At 42.2% G+C, this 21,414-nt stretch overlaps 1 protein-coding gene across 1 annotated transcript in view; it reads right to left on the bottom strand.

Annotated features, from left to right (window-relative positions):
- The window catches only part of DNAJB6 (DnaJ heat shock protein family (Hsp40) member B6), a 99,222-nt gene that overhangs the window by 37,871 nt on the left and 39,937 nt on the right, over positions 1-21,414 (bottom strand). The window contains exons 2-8 of the mRNA XM_066585226.1: positions 21,173-21,263; positions 19,650-19,759; positions 17,573-17,632; positions 17,278-17,388; positions 16,633-16,764; positions 13,061-13,205; positions 8,276-8,346 (exon numbers count right to left, since the gene is read on the bottom strand). Coding sequence (XP_066441323.1) covers positions 8,276-8,346; positions 13,061-13,205; positions 16,633-16,764; positions 17,278-17,388; positions 17,573-17,632; positions 19,650-19,759; positions 21,173-21,237 — 694 coding nt within the window. The 5' untranslated portion in view covers positions 21,238-21,263. The remainder of the gene's footprint in view (positions 1-8,275; positions 8,347-13,060; positions 13,206-16,632; positions 16,765-17,277; positions 17,389-17,572; positions 17,633-19,649; positions 19,760-21,172; positions 21,264-21,414) is intronic.

Below are 21,414 nucleotides of genomic sequence, written 5' to 3'. Positions count from 1 at the left end.
CTGTTTCTTGACAGGCAGTCTATCAAGCCACACCACCGGCTGCCATGACACCTGCACGGCTCCCTTGATCTCCCCAGGGGGGGGGGGGGGGGGGGGGGGGGGGGGGGGGGGGAGTACGGGAGATTTAAATGCCGCATTTAAAGAGTTAATAGCCGCGATAAGCCGAACGGCCGTTCGCGGCTATTGCCTGTAATAAACAGCTGATGCCTGCGCTGTATGGAGGGAGATAGCGGCGACATCTCCCTCCATACAAGTCCTGCAACAGCAGGACGTAAAAAACACTAAGGGGTTAATGGGTCATATTAACTGGGGTGGTGCTCTTAGTACAACCCTTTCAAAAGATAACAGTTTTATGGAAATAGACCAGGTTGATTTAAAATAAATAAAAATTTCTACTAAAATAATGTATAAAAGCAGCCCTAAGAAAGGTACCATTAAAAAAATAAAATAAATTAAAATAAAATTATAATATATTAAAACAGACCTTTCGGTTTAGGGCCAAAATTTCGATACCGGAACTTATTATCCATACCCGATTCTCACTTAAGACCTCTTTTCCACTGGTTCAGATTTCAACTTTTGGACATCCAAGATGGCTGCCACTGTATTTAGACTAATTAGCAGGTAAACTTTTAAGTGTAGTCCTAACACTGCCAATGCACTGTAAGTGACTGTGAATGGCCAGTGCTACTCAAGTGATTAGCACTGGCCAAATCAAAGTAGAGCAAAAAGTGTAGTTAGAAAATTATGGTGGCCACCTGAAAACAGAAATCAGAACCAACGGCACAGAGGGATGGCCGAGCAGATAAAAGTACAGGTAATACACGTCCTGCACCCTTTGGTCCTGGACAGAATTATTTCCCAAATCTGGAGGGTCACTGTAAGACAGAGGGCTCTTATCTGCGCTCAGATCATTTGTGCTCTACAGGGAAACAATGCTATCAGCACTCCCCGTGGAGAACTGCTGATAAGGCCAGAACAACGATTTTTAGGTTGCACTGAATTTAACGATCAGCTAGTAGTGCACGATGGCCACACGTTTAGACGCACCGATTATCGCTAAAACGATCGCCCTTTAGCGATCATCGCTCTGTGTGAATGGGCCTTTAGTTATGAAGCATTTAGCTATAGTGCACAACAAAAAAAAGTCATAAACCACTACACCACTGACATGAAGTGCTGGGACTTTGCTTAGTTGCATAGTAGCATATCTTGGTCTCAGTAGGAAGTGGGTAATCTTGGGCGAGATCAAAAGGGGAAAAAAAAGTTAAAAATTATAGTTAGAGGTTCATAAGAGAAGCAAATGGTTTACAAGCAAAAGTCTTTTGTTTTCTATAACCATCTATTCAGTTTTTGGGAAGTTACAGTTCTTGTCTCTCAACAAGCACTGATTGCATATTATTGTTCATCAATAGAGGCTACCTGGACCGCCTTATAATGGCCACTGGTCAATCATGTGGCAAAACCTAAGTGAAGGCGACAGGAGCTTTCCAAAGGCAGTTGTGACTTTGTTCTCGCAATCAGTGAGGTTCACAGCCATGGGATATTGATAGCATATCCCAGCGATAAGCCATCGATGTCTCACCAGAGGTAACCTTTTAAAGGCTGCATTTTCCTAGTTTGAAGTACAGTAAAGCTCTTTATTGAAACGGGGGTGGTAAAGCATTGCAAGCAAGCCTTTAACCTGTAAGGCCGGTTTCACATCTGTGTCGGAACCTCCAGCCGGGTTTGTTGCAGATTTGGCTGCAAATACCGAAAGAAAAAGCGTTTTTTCTTCTGTCCCAGAATCGGGCAGCTGGGTAGAGAGCGGACAGACCCCATTATAGTCAATGGGGTCCACCCAGCAGTGTTCAGTTCCGTCCACACATAGAAGCGTTTGGCCAAGGGGATTCCCCTTTCCTGCTCCCCAAACGGAGCAGGAAAGCAGAATCCCCAACGCAGGTGTGAAGTCACCTTTACTACAAATGTGGCTTGGAACAATTTAGTAGAATTATAGTACCTGCTGTCCACCCACTGTGCGATTGCCTCTCGGATCCACCGGTTCTTAGGCGCAGTTTTCAGTCCTCCAACGTGTAACAACTTAATGTACACTGTGCATCAGTAGTCTGAGGCACTTCACTCTGCTCCGATTGGCCAGCGATGATCACTTGAGCAGTACTGACCAATCAGACAACTGATGCACAACACCTGCTCTCTAACACTACCAATCCACAGTTTGCATCAGGTAGTCAGCAGAATGCAACAATGTGGAAGACAGAAAATGATCTGGAAACCAGTGGCTCCATGGGACCACAGAGGTCATTGGCGATGTAATACATAAACCCCTCCTGCAACCAGGAAGAATTTTGTCTCGGGCCAAGACCAGAGGGTTGCTTTAAATGGAATTTAAAGGAAAAAGGTAAAAAAAAAAAAAAAAGACTTAAAAAAAACTGCCAGCCATCTACAACAAAACTGGCGTCTATTAAAAATTAAGACATTCTCCATGTACAGTCCAGCCGCTGTATGAAGATTTATTTATTGCTTGTTACCATTTGCTGAGGAAAAAATAAAATGCGTTGGGTGAAACTTATCAAAAGTGAAAGCAGAGTGGTCAATGCAAAAGGATAGGGAAGGTGGGTGATGGGTCATCATGGACAACCCCTCCACTTTCCCCTTGCAGTACTTTTGATAAAGTACCCCTCCAGGCTTACTCTCCCACATAATCACCCATCAGGTGAGGCGATTAGTAACTACATGCTCAGCAGTACCATTCCTTCTCCCCACATCCAATGTCAGATCAGACAGGAGAGTATGACCGGAGGAGTACTTAAAGCTTTTGACAGAAGTGCAAGGTTAGTAATCCTTATAGCCATAAATGGTGTTAGATGCATTAGTCCGAAGCGAAGATGTGCACTGAAATCATACATAAGTGATGTTAATATCCCATTAGTAAAGTACTCAAACAATAGGCACCCTTTAAGATGGTTGTACACACTTCTTGGTAGTGGTCCAATCATATGGTCTAGCTCTGGATGAAGGGGATGGGGACAGAGTTACAGTTTGCTACGCCAGTAGTTTTGACCAAGAAGATGGATCAAGGCTGACATATTGCTTTATTTGATGTATGAAGTGCTTTAAAACGAGCATTTTCAGGTTTTGATTTTCCAAGATGACTCATTAAGAAGTTGAGGAACAATTCCTCCTGCCCTCATTGGAACTTTGGGGGTTGTCTAACAGGTGACTACACACTTACTTCATTAACATGATTAAAAAGGAACACTCCAGGAAACCCAACACACTTATGGCATAGTTCCGGGCCCCAGCAATACGCTTCCAGGGCCTGCACTAGATGTAAGGATAGCGGTGGGGAGGCCCAATAATTCTGGGGCATTATTTCGAATTAGAGGTGCCAGTGAATAAAAAGAAACTTCTAGGCTATTCCTATAACTCTCAGGACACTTCCATGGGCATTGACCTCAAATGTAGGCAACATTTCACCAAATCACAATTGGCACCAACAGTGCCTTATTCTCAGAGTTATGGTGATGACAAGTGAGGCGATAAATAAGACGTTTTCTGCTGAAGGGGGAGGGGTAGCATCCTAAAAGATAATGTAAAGTTGGCTGTCGTGTAAGGCTCTGTTGACATGAGCTGTAAAAATGCTGGGTAGCATGATGAAACCAGAGCGCCCTCGGAGGTGGTTTTTTTAATTAATCTTTTTAAAACTAAGTGAACACAAACGTGGCTAAATGTTAGTCCATTTCCATTAAAGAGGTGGTCCCATTTCCAGCAGTTCTGCTGCAGCTCTGTACATTGTGCAGTGGCCTGGATTGGTGGTGCAAACATTGAAATGAGTGAAACAGCCTGCAGTACCAACCCAGACCACTGTACAATGTACAGAGCTGTAGCAAAACAGATAGAAATGGGACCACCTCTCCATGGCTGCCCATGCCATCCCAAAGGAATGTCTAATGCAAAACGGTGCAACAGTAGTGTGTTAAAGTCTACCAAAGCACGAGACCTGCTTTTACCGGCCAGCACTAGCCAGGAGCAGAATGAGATGCATCGAGCTACTGATGCAATCTGCATTACACAGCTGGAAGATTGTGGCAGCCTTTTTTGGAAGGCTGAAGAATCGGGCCCAGGAACTAGTCCATCCCAGAACTGCACAGAGGATGGATGGCAGCTAATATAACCTCCGCCCCCCCCCCCCCTTAATCATCAATAAAAGTAATGCAGAACTTTAAAAAGTGACCTTTAGCTGTGATAAATAATTGTGTTTTGTGTGAAACCAGTGCAATAAACCATGCATTTGGCAAACAGTCTACGATAAGAGCTCCATTCCTCATTCCTTTCAAACACTGAACCAAAAAAAAAGGGGGGGGGGGGGGTAGAAATAAACTGAGTGGTGTATTTTGCACAAAAAAAAAAAAAAAAAGTCTCAAACCTGTATATGTTACATGCAGGGGAACATCCATACTTTGGAGATCCTGCATTGTAATCACTACATTTAAAAGGGAATGTATCACCTTTGTGCTAATTAAAACAGATAGCAAAACTCCGTTTTTATTTTCTGATTGTAGATTTTTAAAAATTCTATTGTCTGTACACAACTATGTGGGCGGCCATCTTGCCTAAGCTGCAAATAGCATGTAGGAGGTGCTTTGTTGCTGAACTCATGGGCCATAGACATAGTGGGCAGGAGCTAACCTATTGACTGCAATGGGAGTGTGTGTTCTGGTCATGCTCTGTGCAGGGAGGGGGAGGTGGTGAGCTGTGACATCACCTATTGTGATAACACCTGTGATATAGATTTGATTATTAGGTATCCCCTCATTGTGGTCCTGCCTTTGATTATAGTGAGATGACTGCTCAGACGTTCTCTACAGAGAACTTTTTTTTTTTTTATACAAATTGTGACAAAAATACCATTTGTCTAAATTATTACTAACAAAATGTTTAATTTTCTGATGACACATTCCCTTTAAAATGTGAAAAAGTAGGATTGATCCCGTTGTCAGAGGGTTGAACAGTTCCTCAAAAACAAACCTTTTGCGCCTTAAGAAACCAGTAAAACTTGGAATAATTCTTAATTGAAAATACGAGCGTTCTAATACAACATGGCAGGATGAATACAGGAAATCTATGCATTTCAGATAATTAGGAATCGTTAGTACATTACTGGTTTCTTGAGGTTCTGAATGGACTTCTAGAACTAGATATTAGTGTTGTAACAGAACCTCTCATAGCCGAGGTGGTGTGCAAGAGACCTGGTGTAACCAAGCAGGAAACATGGAAAGATCTTGATTGCAAGTCTTCAACAAATGAAGAGGGATCTCCCAACTATTCTTCCCCATCGTACAGTAAAAGTGAACCTGTCGCCAGGTAATACTTAAGGATGAACATATACTGCTACTAGTTTTTCAAACCGGTTTCTTTTATAAACCATAATCCTGGCATTGCTCTAGAAAACACCTTTAGAATTTCCCCTCTGTAAGGAACAGATGTAGCAAACTTTAACCCAACACAAGGTCCTGTGCCATAGTCAATCTGCCCCAATGTGCGATAGTAACACTGTCTAGTAATTAGACAGAACCGACTTAAAACTAAAAACAGTCTAAGTGCACCGGATTTATCACAGTGTCTCACGTTGAATGATAAATCGGGTGCATTTTTACGGTTTAGTGTAACTTTTTACCACATTAGTTTGCAGCAAAAATTGTGCCAAAGAAAACGTAATTTCTGGCACACAGGGTCGATTTAAGCCCGGTGCCCCTTTGTTGGCTACATAGTCAAATGCCTGACAGGGTCTACAAACAATATAAATGTAGCACAAGCCAAGACAGCCAGTTCTCTGGTACAAAGTGAGCCACGGAACTATCACATTTTAGACAGTAAACCTGCCCTTTAAGTGGCAAGTTGAACTTTGCTACAACTGCAGTTAGGTCCAAAAGGGCCAGTGGACATACAACAGAGACCTTAGGTGGCTACAATGGTCAGGGTAAGTGCGACCACTCTCCGCTTGATTAGGACGTGACTACATCTTCCCCAAGCCGAATCCGTTCTCGTGCATCCTGGGAATGATGCACGCCCAGTTGCTTTTGCCATGTTGTGGGCAAACACATTATGTAGTATTGAACATGCACATCAAGATTTAGAGCGGCTTGTGGATGACATAGGCAGGTCACCCACATCAAGGAGACATGGGGCCTGCTTACAGAGGAGACCTTGAGAGGCCTCAACAGTCCATGTACACTAGGGTGGTCCAAGAAAAACTCAACTTTCAACTACAAAAGCAAGACGCTTTTTTTTTTTCTTTTTAACAAACTATTTGGGGCAGTTTCAGGTTCTTATGTTTACAACAAGGTTGGGCTCAAAGACCGTGGATTTTCAGACTTTTTACTGATGAAGAAAAAAAAAAAACTGTTACTTCAAGTTGTGAAGCAAATCGCAAGGCAGTTCCAACACAGATGACCAAGTCGTTGGCAGTCATTTCCTCAAGCACCGACTGACAAGTATTTGTGTTGTAATTTTGACTACTTTCATATATTTGGAGGGTTTGGGGGTTTTTTTGGAACACAAATGTGTAGATTGTCGGGACAAATGGCGTTGTCAATACTTAAGGTTTTAAAGTAGAGTGGTTGTTTTGCAAAAGCAAATTGTTATTAATGCTATAGCTTGTGTAATTAGAAATCTTGCGAATTAGCGCCATTTCTCATTATACATCAGTTTTGAGCCCCATCTTGTAGCTGGAATTTAAAGCTAAAACTTTAACATTACTAGATGTAACAAATTGGGAAGGCGTCTTGCTGTATAGCTGCTACTTTATTTTTTGTCATATCACTATGGGCCACCCTAATGTACACACTTACCCTATGGAGTGGGAATTTTAAAGAGACAGTGCCAGGATTACAATTAGTCAACAGACTTTTAAAAGGCTTAAAGGGGTTATCCAAAATTAAAAAACATGACCGCTTTCTTCTAGAAACACTGCTAGCACTGTTCATGGGTTATAGCCGATATTGCAGCTCTGCTCCCCTATAGTAAATGGACTCAAGCAAAAGCCACGGGCAGGAGTGGCACTTAACTTTTTTTTTTTTTTTTTTTTTTTAAGAAGAGCACCGCCATGTTTTTTTTTCTAAACCTGGACAACCTCTTTAATGCTCGTCCAATATACTGCTCCCAATTATTAAAAAAAAAAAAGTAAAACCTGGTTGCAGGATTTTGAAGGAATGGAATACGATGAACACTTTGTTTTATTGCAAACAAGATGTCTCCACTTTTTGGGTCGGAGAGGTACGGTATCAAGAAGTTCACACAAGAGAAGCAGAAGCAAGTGGTAAAGGGTGCAGCCGGGAATTCTGTTTGGAAGAAATTCCCTCATTTTATTTGTAACGCTGAAGTGAGGTGCCTGCTCGAGAAGCAAATGTGTTGTGAGCGTGACCAAAGTTACCCACAGACGCAAGAATGCTACAAGCACCAAGAATAAAAAAAAAGAATGCACTACAAACATCAGCATTTATTCAAATCCAACTTTTTAGCAAATGACAAAATTTAAAAAAAAAAAATTTAAATAAAAAAAAAAGTTTCATTGGTCTTTCTTGCTCGGCAAAGTTACACAACAGCTGTCAAAAGGCTGCGAAACTGACGGCAGTCATGCACAGATAAGAAAACAAACCTGAATATACAGACACTGGAAATCTGTTTAGCATCCTCTAGTATAAGAAAACGAAGGAGTCCGCACAGTGGATCATGTCGCTGGGAAAGTTGGATTAATAGCGGGTAGGACAGCTAACACTCGGTTCACATTTTAAACGAAATGAGTAAAGCAATACATGCTGTTAATGAGTTTTTTGTTGTCCAACCACTAATGAAATATCATGGCTCACTTTTCATTTAACCCTTCTGCTACCAGGGAGGTCTTAGGAGGAAGAGAAAAAAAAAAAAAAAAATAGTGTGCTAATGTGACCCCAGCCAGCAATTTTCACGGTAAACGCAAAAGTGCACACAGAAACGTACGATATTAAGACAACGAATAAAATACATTATAAAGAAGAAAAAAAAGTGTGTGGTCCTATAAGCGTGGTCCCAAATTTGAACTGAGAGTCTATGCCAAATACCAGAAACTCTCCACGAGCTTCCTTTTAGTTATGTCTTAGTATACGTACAGACAAGTTCTTTAGACTTCTTCAAAAATGTCCTGATAATCCACAAATGGTGCTCGTCTAGGTTAATATTTCTGATACATGCGTGCGTTGAATTTACTTGTTATCCAAGCGTAGCAGCTGCTCCTTACCATTTATTGTTAAGGACTTTAACTGGCCGTCTTCTTCCACTTCGACACGCTCCTGTCCGTTCTCAACAATCCTACAAAATGGACATTAGATGATAGATATATGGCTCAAAGAGAGAAAAACAAACAGTTTATGCAGCATTACCTAATGGTACAGAAAAGCGTACTACTACACACTGAATGACCCCTATATTAGAGGCCCTCGGCCCGTTCACTTTTCTGTATGGGAAATTAGAGATGCAACCTCTGAGTGAAGCATTAAATTAAAGGACTTATTATATAGATTTGTGCTTGTATCTCCTCGGTATAAGTGAACTAGTGTTATCCTGCTTAGTTATTCCTGACTCTGAAACTTCTGGTCTCTCTCATGACAGTCATGTGATCTCAATTCTGACCAGTTCAGATCTACTTGGGGTTATGTATTGATTTTCTAGTCAATTTCTCAGTCTGTGTGATGTTGTTACATTGATCTACCACAGAGACTGCCTAGAGGGGGAGACAGCACTCCTGTCAGTTACTGATGATCACACAGCTCCTGTCAGTTATAATAGAGGAGACCACAGCTCATAGTCCTGACTGGGTAATTATGGTCTAACTTATAGGTGAATATAGAGGGTAATGATTATTAAACTGTCCCCCTAGCAGGTAGAAATGGTACAGCCTCCAACTAATGCTGTGCTGAAGCAGGAAATTGATTTGAAAAAGGGGAAAGCAAACAAAAATAAATTGATAATATCTCAGCATCAAGATAATGCTGCATTGCAAGGAAGTGACTGCAATATACAGAGGAGAGTTACAGAGTGACAATCAGGTGACGGGGCAGAGATAAAAAAATGCTTTCTACAATCAGACCAATCACAAAATGAACAATGAAATCCTATATAGGAAAGAAAACCCCTTCACATTATGCAAGTCTTAAAACATAGCTGATAAATATTACAAATATTTGCAAGTTATTTTAACCCTTTCCAATCCAATTTGTATCCTGATTTTCCTAGGGGGCTTACTCTTCTGCTGTTATACAATGGCGCTATCTGCTGGTTAGAGCCAGTACTGCATGAGGTGACATGTTGGATAGGCTCCGACAGCAGAGAGGCTGGCAATATACAGTAAGAGAACCCTGACGGACGTCTTCAAACATCAGAGCTGTACAGCCTTAAATCATAATGTCTTTGTATGTCAGGCAGTGGATTGGAAAGGGTTAATCCTGTGTGTTTTTATAGAGGTATTTATGTGGAAATCAGGCTCATCAGTTATACAACTGCAATTGGATGGAGAGGTTCTGGAACTAATCAGTCTTGCACGCCCCGGCATTAGTTATGTTGTGCACCACTGAGGAGTATGAATGGATCTTGCTTCTCCTTTGTTTATTTTGATATGGTGGCCGGTTCAATAGAGAACCTTTGCCCAAAGTATGTGGTCAAAGATAGTGTGGTTTCCACAGTGAGGTAACAAAACACTCACAGGTATGTATAAAGGCTCTGTCTTTTAAAGGATATGGACACTTCCAGGAGAGCCAAGGTTTGGTTTTTGTTATTTTTAATACACAGAATAGACAATTTTAGGCATTTGTGACATATACAGCTAGGTGAAGATAAAACGTAACAGTAGAGGGTGCTGCATTCAGATGTGTCTCTACAGAACAGATACAGGCAAGGGTTTTGTGGTGTATAACAGTGTATGACGACAACTATTAGATATACTTTATATTTGCTGTGCTTACTCTGTCCCATCACCGCATGTGCTTTGCCATCCTCCCCGCTCATATGCAACTCCTGTCCCTGGGCGCTGTGAAGGGAAGCAGTTCTGTTCTACAGACAACTTCTTCCCTTCAGAGTGCGCCCGCTGCTGGAACCTGTCAGTGTATCGGTTGAACACTCCTATAGGTTACCACCAGATGCACCGAGAGACCTGTCAGTGTATGGGGTCTGGTGACGGCAGAACGCACTGTAAAGGGAAGGAGCTGTCTGGAGCATAGAACAGCTTCCCATCACAGCTCCGTGGGTGGCGGCTGCTTATAAGTGGGGAGGACAGTAAAGCACACGAGGGTGGGCGGGACGGGGGACGAAAACAGAGTGGGAGCACACTGCAGTGTGACAGCCCTTCAGATATTTGTAGACCGCTATTAAGTCTCCTCTCACCCTTCTTATTTGCAAGCTAAACATTCCCAGATCCTTTAACCGTTCTTTATAGGACATGGTTTGCATCCTAAATGCAAAAAATAAGTCAAATCCTAAAATACATGCAAAAGAATTTGAGTTAAAAACTTTTGTATCATTTGTCTTCAGCTTCTACATATCACTGTACATCAAAACAGCAGCCCAATGCTTTTACATGGGTCAAATACTTGGGTCAGTGCACATGTGCCGGAAATTGGGGCTAGTCTCAAATTTCTTCTTTTATTAACACGTGCGGAAGAAAAGGGGGGGCGGGAGCAGGAGCACCGCTAATGAGTATCCGCATAGGCCAGCTGTACATCTTAATGGTCACACAAAGAGCTTTGCTGATCGGTGGTATAGTTCAAGAGCTTATTCACATGAACATATATAAGTGGCTGATTTAGCGGTGTCAAAAAAATCACGCCGGGGGGTGGGGTAATGATAGGACATCGGCAGCAGATTTTATACACTGCGTGAAATAAGTCATGCTTTATCTTTTAATGAGATACGCTGGAAGCGTCTATAGATTTCAATGGAACTATCCAACGCTGGGAAAAGATCACAGCAGTCTCTTTTTAAGCATTAGAAGTAGAGATGAGCAAACCTACTCGGGCGAAAAGATTCGCGGGGAGGGGGGCGCCGTGGGTGAGTGGGGGGTTGCAGCGGGGAGTGGGGAGGGAAAGAGCGCCCCCCCCCCCGTTCCCCGCTGCTACCCCTGCGCCGCCGCGCCGCCCCCCGAATCTTTTTACCCGAGTACTGAAGTACTCGAAAATCGCGGTGCTCAATCGAGTAATTACTCGAAATGAGTAGGTTCGCTCATCTCTAATTAGAAGTCATTCTGAGGATTTCTGCCGACAGAGGGAATTTTGAGCTGCGGTTTTTGTTTTTTTTTGCCAATACGAAGCAGCCACCCGTGTGAATGGACAAGAAAACGCCAATTTAGATGTGGACTTGATACCAGCTAATCTTCTTTCACACATCGTTTAGCCGCAATTGGACGCATGCTGTCGTGTGAAGGACGCCTAAGGCCTCCTTCCCAGGAACGGATTTCCGCCGCGTAATTCGCGGCGAAAATCCGCTGCGTTGCCCGCAGCTATTAGGTTCTATTGAACCTAATAGCACAATGCTCACGATGCGTAATTCCACCGCGGATTTACGCACCGCGATTTCTCCCGTCCTCACCCGCAGCATGCTCTATTTTCTGCGGGTGAGGACGGGCTGTACGCACTGACGACTTCCATTGCAGTCAATGGAAGCCGTCCGTTCACGCTATCTCCCGCTGTAACCAGCGGGAGATAGCGTGAAAAAACGCTTTCCCGCCCACCGCCGCGCGTCATATGACGCCATATGACGCTGCCGGCCGCGTCACGTGACACGGCCGGCCGTGCACATGACACGGCAGGTGACGCGGCGGTGGTGGGCGGTGACGGGCGGTGACGCGGCGGCGGTGGGCGGGGAAGCGATTTCACGCTATCTCCCGCAGGTAAGTATAGGGGCTCTGGGGGGCGCCGTGACGGGCTTCACTGCGTAATATTACGCGGCGGACCCCGTCACGCTCGTGGGAAGGAGGCCTAAAGCTTATCGGATGAGTGTTTTAAAAAAGGAGTAGAGGATGCTCCTTCATTAGCTGAGAAAGGGATATGTAGAAGCGGCAGAAGAAATGGTGCAAATTATTTTTAAATTAAGCCCTCCTATAAAGAGATTTTCATTTAAATGCATGTCTTGGGATGACAAAGGAAAAATTTGCCTCCCAAAAGGGTGTCCGTAGCATTCAATTGCCTGATTACACCACATGGGTGGTGAAACCTGTAGCTGGGGTTCGCTATGGACGCTTACTAGCAGAATAGCCTCTGTACACAATATGTGAACCATTTGTCTGCAGCAGTGTTTGTTTTTCCTCTATCTCTACTGGGAGCTCCTATCTTAACACTTGGAATACAGCTCAGAGATAGCGAAAACTGGTGAAGGCAGAATACAAGTCATATAATGGCCAGATAGAGTTATTTCCTCATGTGCACATGGCAGCTTATTCCAAAACAATCTGAAAGCGCGGGCACGTTCTCACTACAAGCTACGAAAACAGGAACAGGCTATTGTCAATACTGAGCCTTAACGAGGGAGGCACCTCGAGTTCCAGGCAGACATCTGATGCATGTATGCGAAGATGCAGCATATGCACATAATTTATAGTCAATTCACAGGAATGATCGTACAATTAAATCTTGGACCAGGAAATTGCGCTGACACTTTTACTCATGTATGACCTTTAGGGTGCACTGACCTGTAGCTGATTTGCTGCAGATTTTCCGCAGTGGAAAAAAATCCACACTAAATCTGCTGTGTGGGGCTACACCCTGAAGGTGGGGAGCAAACCGGCTAGTACTGCCGTGTTCACGCTTAGGTCTTTTATGTCAGTCTTCTGTTGCTTTTTGGAGGTTCAGAATAATGTAGCATGCCGCACTATTTTTTCCAGGAAGAAAAGAGGATAACCAATGACTGGTCACAATAGATGCGTCATACCCCATCAAAGCAAAGAAGCATGATGCCAGAGAGTACAGAGCTTTGCACACTGGATTCAAAGGCATACGCTGCCCACAACAGATGCAATAAACTAGAAAAGTAAGCACACCTCTTAGTAGTAATTTTCCTGCCATTTATCATTTTGCTCGAAGTGGATACAGATTTGAAGTTGCCCATTCCAGAACCACCAAACGAAGAGGAGGAGAAGGACGTGAAACCACCGTGTCCAAGGGAACCGAAAGAAGAAGTAAAACCTGGTTTTAAAAATAAAATGTTAATGTCCTCAATCAACTTTAGATAACATTGTACATAAATATAGGGTCTCTTTTTTAACCCTTCACCATCACAGATGTACATGACTACTTTAAGGTGTGGGTGGTAGTTAACCTACAAGTGACAGATCACAGCTTCCTCCTGTACGGCCTTCAAGTGACTCCCGCAGGGCGATACATAGTCTTTCCTCATCTTATTGTCATACCGATAGACAATGTGCGCTATCCAATTGTCACATGTAAAGAGGGGGAAGGTGTCCCCCCCCCTCCCCCACGGGAAAAGTGCTTTCTTCATTGCCCAATTATCAGCCAACAAACTAACGTACATGAGTATGCGCTGGTCAGCTGTATGTCTCTCTATGTAAACAGGGAGACATGCAACTGACCAATGACCGCTCTATGGGGACGAGCAGTCGTATTAATCGTTCATTTTTTTAATACGTTGGCATGCTTAGAAGGCCCAGGAGATAAGTGCCAATCTTGTTGACCCTTAACCATATGAGCAGCTGCATATCTAATCAGACCTTGCACCTCATCAGGACAGTTGAAACTCTGAATTCATGTTTAATAGCATCTGGATCGTGGAGTTCTCTTTGCAGCTTTAGTTCTTGGGGTTTTAGAAAAGTTTAAGTCTGCATGAACTTAAGTGGCATGAGTGAACTTATATAAGATTTTTAGGGAGACTGGGAAGCAAATGGATTGCTTGGGTCAGACTTTTCGGCTAGGGCTACATGGTGACTTTGGCCTCAAAAGAGAAAAGAAATTTTTTTTGCAATTATCTTTGTTTAACAATTCTATACAAGATGGTAATTTTTAAAGTGGATTTACAGACATAGAAGGTAAAATATGCAATGTAACATGTATATTACATCTCAATTATAGTAGCCAAGTAGAAGTAGGTACTTCAGTAAATGACAAAACGAACATACTGTGCTTTTGGATAAAAGCATTCATCGCACTATAAGCAAAGGTTGATCGTACCGCTAAATGGTTTCCCCTTGTTGGAGAGAGGGTTAACCTATGGCATATGCAATGTATATTACTAGAAGGTGTTAAAAAAAAATAAAAATCACATGTTCCTTAAAGGGGTTGTCTCACGAAAGCAAGTGGGTCTATACACTTCTGTATGGCCATATTAATGCACTTTGTAATATACATCGTGCATTAAATATGAGCCATACAGAAGTTATTCACTCACCTGCTCCGTTGCTAGCGTCCCCGTTGCCATGGTTCCGTCTAACTTCGGTGTCGTCTTGCTTTTTTAGACACGCTTGCGCAGATGGATCTTCTCCCTTCGGCTGGTCTTGGAAGCATCGGCGTTTTGGCTCCGCCCCCTTGTACGCGTCATCGCGTAGCTCCGCCCCCGTCACGTGCCGATTCCGGCCAGTCAGGAGGCTGGAACCGGCACACGCCATGGGGCGGAGCTACGCGATGACGCGTACAAGGGGGCGGAGCCAAAACGCCAATGCTTCCAAGACCAGCCGAAGGGAGAAGATCCATCTGCGCAAGCGCGTCTAAAAAAGCAAGACGACACCGAAGTTAGACGGAACCATGGCAACGGGGACGCTAGCAACGGAGCAGGTGAGTGAATAACTTCTGTATGGCTCATATTTAATGCACGTTGTATATTACAAAGTGCATTAATATGGCCATACAGAAGTGCATAGACCCACTTGCTTTCGTGAGACAACCCCTTTAATGAGTAATGTTTTTAAAGGAAGTAAGCAAGCAAGATTTTGTATGAGGTGAACAAGGCTTCGGAAAGAAGCTAAAATGAGTTCTCCGTTATATGGATCTATTCTGATGTAACAAACACTGAATAAAGTCAAAAGGGAAATTCTTCACAAAGTCCTGGCTCCCATAATTATTTGTCTTTAAATGTGGAACCACTAAGGATCAAGTGGATAAGGACAATAAATATTCCCTGGCAACTGACTGACTGCTACAAAAGAAGGCGGCAACTACTGAAACCAAAAGTTGGGATTCTTTTTCTTTATTTCTGCTATATCATGAGACATTACGGTTGGTGGAGTATGAAGGATTTTCTCATTGACCGGTCTTTGTAATGGAAACTTTCCTGATAAATCTGTTAAGCTCTATATACAAATTAAAACCATTCGATCTTTTATTTAAGACAAAAAGATAAACCCTTGCTTAAAATACTACATTCGGATTCTGTTTGGATAAATTAAAAACCATTTTATTTTATTGTCTTGTTTCTTTTTGCAGTGCAGGAGCTTTCTCGCCTCTCGCTCCCCGCCCCTCTCCATTGAGATAACACATCAGCTGTTTACTACTGAACTGCCACTGATTAAACTGAAGGATGGAACAGCCACTGTGTTATCTCAATGCAGAGGGGCAGGGGAGCGAGGGGAGAGAAATCTCCTGCACTGCCCTGCCCCCCTGCTGGCCGTTCTGTGAAACAGACAGCTCTGCTAGCTCTCGTGTGACAGCATAGGAGCGCGGACACACAGGGACGAGTGTCGGGTATCGCTGGCCCAACAGTCGTCCCGTGTAAATGGGCCTTTACCATTTAAAAAAAAAGTGACTTCATCATTATGATTTTTGCATTCTTAATGCTAGCGGTTCAATTGATTCTGTATGTTATTGAATTATATATATATACTTTTTATTTGTTATTCCCCTTTCTTATACTTCACACCTGGATTATGTTCTACCTTCCAGCCATTCCCTATCCCATTCTAGTTGTACATACATTTGTGTAGTGCATCCCCAGCAAGTACCGAGGAAGAGGTTCATACACGTCGAGACGCGATGAGTTGGTTCTCATCAATAAGCTAAGCTTTTTTTTGGTAAAAATGTTATCCAACCATCACACCATATTCACCCCTCCAAAATAACGTTTCCTCCCCCCTTCTCTGCGATTCCATATGTTTTAAATGTGCGGATAACAGTTTGTAAAGTAGGCTACACCTTCCAAGAGGGGAGAGGGGGTGGGGTGGGAATGCTCCAGGTTCTACATCTTAGACCCCTCTACCCCATGGTTGCTCCACGTTCCCTTTCTCGTATTTTCATATCTTGGGGATAGGGAAAAAGTTTGTAGATTGGACCAAGTATTATGATGTAAACTGCCTTTCAGTAAAGCAGCTTTGCTGAAAACAGACCAAGCGAAAGCAGTAGAGTGCTTCTCGCAAACCTCTTAAACTTCAGGCAAGTTAAAGCATACAGCAATTATAGCTGAATTAGGAGCGCCCATGTCTACTTTTAACCATGCGGCATAAATTTAACTAAAAAGCACACGAAAATAAATGCATAAAGTTACTTTGCACTCTCCATATGGAAGAACAAACTGGAAGGGGGAGGGGGGTAAATTACCACTGAAATTAAACATGCAGAAGAGAAAAGAACAAAAAAGAAAAACACAAGAACTGCTATACATCTTAAATACCTGAATCAAAAGAAGAAAAGCCTGGACCAAAACTAGGGAAGCCTCCAAAAGCTGAGAAGAAGGAACCTCCTGCAGGCCTACGGCTTCCTCTGTTGCCCCTTCTGTTACCAAAGAAGTCATCAAAGGGGTCATCTAGAGCAAAATGGACAAAAAAAAAAAAAATTAAATGTCTGTAAATACAAGAAGTTAAACAAGTTCTTACATCCGCAGCTCTGCATTGAACTGTCAGCAAGAACCAATTATGATTTGTAGTTGAACTACACATTCGCCAGGCTAAAGGCATTTTCTAGAACTGAACTACTGATGATCTGCCCTAAGGATAGGTCATCAATATATTTGATCAGCAGTGATCCACTATCCTGGACCTCTGCTAATCAGCTGATTGCCCACACAGCTAATCACATCCCCTAAACCTCCATGACATACACAGATCTGATGCAGTTACCCTTGGCAATGACAGACACTTGTCATGGGATAGAGCAACCGACCATCAGAGTGCTTCATTGAGAGATTTCTTTCAGTCTCTACACACTTCCCTTTAGGAAAGTCTTTATAATACTCAGGCTTTTTAGATTTAAAGTTTAATGCAAAAGTAACAAGCTAAAAGTGAAACAGCGAAAACATTGCAAAACCAGAACACTGTACCAAAGAAGTCGAAAGAAAATGGATCTCTTCCTCCAAAGAAGTCCCTGAAGACATCATCAGGACTTCTGAATGTGAAGCCAAACTCGAATGGATGGTCGTAGTGACTTCCACCTAAAAAGGGACAGTTAAAAGCATAAAGATTAAATCAGACACAACTACATTGTTGGCAGTATAATAAGTATAAAACAGTAGCTAGAAACAAATGTTTAAATACAGCATTAAGACTCCTCACTAATGGGTTACATCATGCAGTTCTTGAAAATCTGTGATGAAACAATTTTTTTAATGTACTTACCACCACCTCCATTTGTTAAGCCTTCTTTTCCAAATTTGTCATAGATATCTCTTTTCTTGGCTTAAAAAGAAAAATAAATAAATTAGACTTATTAGAAATGTGCTAGAAGAGAGAAAGTAGTGCACAGGCTGACAGCCCTCACATCAAACTCCCAATCAACTACTGATGACGTATAATGAGGATAGGTCATCAATAGTTACACCACTGGAAAACTATTAAAGTAAAGTGGTAGAATCATTATACTACCTACATAAATTGGCGAGACGGCCCCTTTAAAATGGATTAAAGTTATCCACTATCCTGTATATAGGGAATAACTAGCTGATCGTTGGGGGAGCCAACTGCTGGAACCAACGCCATTCCTGAGAACTAGGTTCCTGAAGATCCCCAAATGAATGAAGCGGTAGTGTACATGGCTGACCTTGGTCCATCGATCAGCTGGTTATCCCTTTTCCAAGTTCAAGTCCCTTACAGTGACCCAAATTAAAGTAAAAAACAAAAACCACAAAATAACTATGTATACTAGTAAAAAAAATTTATATATTAATTTTCCTACAAGCATTAAAAAATATATTTAAAAAATGAACGTTTGATCGTGCAAATCTGAACGATAGCCATCTTTACACTGCACTAACGATTCAATGACAATTCATTTTTTCTTTTTTTTTGCATTCACACACACACCACATTTTGTTTCTGATTATATATATATATATATATATATATATATATATATATATATATATATATATATATATATATATATATATATATATATATAATCCATCCATCTATCATAGTAACTTTACTGCGCTGAATTCAAATATGATATCTGTTTTTTCTGCCACATAAGGTTTTCCCAATTATGGGGAATAATGTAATCCAATTGCCGATGTATTGTATTTTTTGGAATTATGCCTATACAATTAATCCAGTAGGCTCGCCCTTAACCTGCTTAATAAAAACAAAAGAGACTGTGAAATGGGTGCGCAATCACTGTTGCACAGTGCATGCTGACTGAACACTATATGGGTAGGTTTATGTAACATATAGGGTATGTTTCCACGTGGCGGAATATATCATTCACCTGTAAATTGTAATTAATGATCTGTGTTTTTACTGGTCATTGGTTAGACTAAACAAAAAATTTAAAAAAAAAACTAAAAAAAAACTACATGTTTAGTATCACTGCGTTCGTAAAAATCCGATTTTTCTAAGTAATGCATTATTTACCCCGCACTGTGAACGTCGCAAAAAAAAAATATTTTTTTTTAAGAAAGCCAGAAATGCAATAAAAAGTGATCAAAAAGTCATATGTATTCCAAAATGGTACTAACTGCAAACTGCAGGACTTCCTGCAAAAAATAAGACCTTGCAAAACCATGTGGATGGAAAAATTTTAAAAATTGCCCGCAGAAGACAGCAGATAATAATCTTTAGAAAATTAAATGTCTTTGAAAAAAAATATAGTACAGCAAAAAAACAAACAAATAAACCTACATAAGTTTGGTATCGTAGTAATCGTACTGACCCATAGAATAAAGTTATGCCATTTTTGCTGCAGTTTGTGGGCCGTAGAAACAGGACGCACTTGGAACTTTTTAAAAAAGTTTTTCGGTACATTATATGGTACGTTAAATAGCACCATTGAAAAATACAACCCGTCCCGCAAAAACAAGCCCTCATACAGCGACGGATAAAGAAAGAAGTTATGATTTTTTAACACAGAAAAAGGCTTGGTCACTAAGTGGTTAACTTGAAAATGAGATGCATGGCTATTATTCAGCTTTTCCAGTGTAATCATAATGGTTTAATTTTACAGAAATATTACTGTTATGAAAGTTTTTTTTAAAATTTGCACAGTAATCGTTCGCATGTTAGATATAAACAGCGTCCATTCACAGGTACAGGAAATGAAAGACTGATCAAGCGAAATGTAAACGATTTATCTGCATGCATAAAAACTGGCTGCATGAGCGAACACGCGAAGTGTGTCATTCACTCATGTGAACGATTTCTCAGCCCGTGTGAAAGGGCCACAAAACAGGTTAGAATAGGAAAATGACAGAAGGGTTACCATCTGATAAGACTTCATAGGCCTCTGCAACTTCTTTGAACTTCCTCTCAGCTTCTTCTTTATTATCAGGATTTTTATCGGGATGCCACTTGAGAGCTAATCTACGGTACCTACAAGGTTCAAACAAACACACCAAAATGAGTACGCAGTTATTTTTTATATACACATCTATACCAGCTATTCATTTAAGGGCTCATGCCCACGGCCGGGCCGGATTCCGTATCCGCCACAAGAGTGTCAGCCGACGAGCAGGATGCGGATTCTTGCGATACTTCCGCTGTGCCCACAGTGCAGAGTATTGCAAGAAAAGAGGGATTCCATTGACTGCAATGGAAGCCGTGCATGCGGTTTTCTACACAATTTGGAACATGCTGCAAATCTCCACCATGAGCAGTTAGGGGTGGCGGGGGGGAAAAAAACCAAGCAGATTTCCACTTGTGGGCATGAAAGACTCGTTTTACACAGCATGCCTGAACGGTTGTCTGAACGTAATTTCCGCAGCGATAATCCGTCCGTGGGCATTCGGCCTAAGAGGTGGGGGTGGGGGAAATCACAATCGATTTCCACTTTTGGCATGTCTATGGGCAGTATTTGCTGCAGAATCCGGAGGCAGACGTCTGCTCTGGATTCTGCAATGAAAATGCGCCCTTAGGCCTAAAGCTGCTGATGTGCGCTGACTTTGCCGGTGGACAACGCAGGAACGAGGGACTGGGCGAGTACGAAGAGGCTCCCCGAATGCCAAATAAGCTAGGCTTCTCTTTAGCAGACAGCTGGAGGGGACCAAGCTGCTCTTAAGCCGTGTGACCGATGAACAGGATGTCGTAGGCGTAGACTGCTCGGTAGTAAGTTTACACTGTTTATTAGACCGGATTAGTAAATATGCACTACTGTTTGTTCATAAAAAGCTGTTGCTCTTGTAAACACAATTACAGCCCCATCACAAGAGCGCATTTATGCGCACAAAACGCAGAGAATAGAGCCCAATGATTTCAATGCGTTAGCCTTCATTACTCTTTGTGCATGCGAAAAACCGCAGCATGCAAACTGCACTCAAAAGCGCATCGTTCACAGCGAAAACGTTGAAGCTACGCAAGCATGTTTTTGCATATACGCTTCCGTAAAGGGTGCTTGTTATTCGAGTCGAGCTTTTCGTAATATTCGAGAGCTCTAGTCGAGTAACGAACCCCATAGAAGTCAATGACCCGAACATTTTTGCAATGGACCCACCGGGGGGAGAGCTTTTCTCTCTCTCTCTCAGCCAGCCACATACTGCTGTGGAAGTGCGCACGCTGGCACGTCACAGCAGGAAGTGGTAATGCAGGGAGGGGGGCTGGGAGGGTGGTCGAACACTGCGTGGTACTCACTCAAGTAACGAGCACCATCAGGTATGCTAATACTCGAACGAGCACCAAGCTTGGACAAGCATGCTCGCTCATCTCTAGCCCTCGGTTATCTAAAAGGAAGAAAAATTAAATAGAAGAGGACCTCCCCATCATCCCCAGAATTCAAAAAGTACTACTTACGCCTTCTTAATATCGTCTGCAGAGACATTCCTGTGGATTCCCAACACTTGGTAATAGTCAACCATGATTTACACGGAATGAGTCTGGGAACCTGTAGGGAAAAAGGGAACACTTCAGTAATGTTGCAAGTAAAACTAGCTCTGTGTACACTCATATCTAAAGAAAACACAATATACAAAGCATTACATCCAGATAGCAAAAAAATAAATAAATAATAGATGTTTGGTAGGGAGCATGCGGTG

The sequence above is a fragment of the Eleutherodactylus coqui genome, chromosome 12, assembly GCF_035609145.1.
Source record: "Eleutherodactylus coqui strain aEleCoq1 chromosome 12, aEleCoq1.hap1, whole genome shotgun sequence".
Taxonomy (NCBI): domain Eukaryota; kingdom Metazoa; phylum Chordata; class Amphibia; order Anura; family Eleutherodactylidae; genus Eleutherodactylus; species Eleutherodactylus coqui.
Note: the sequence above shows the minus strand (reverse complement) of the source record. Positions and strands in the feature narration are given on the sequence as shown.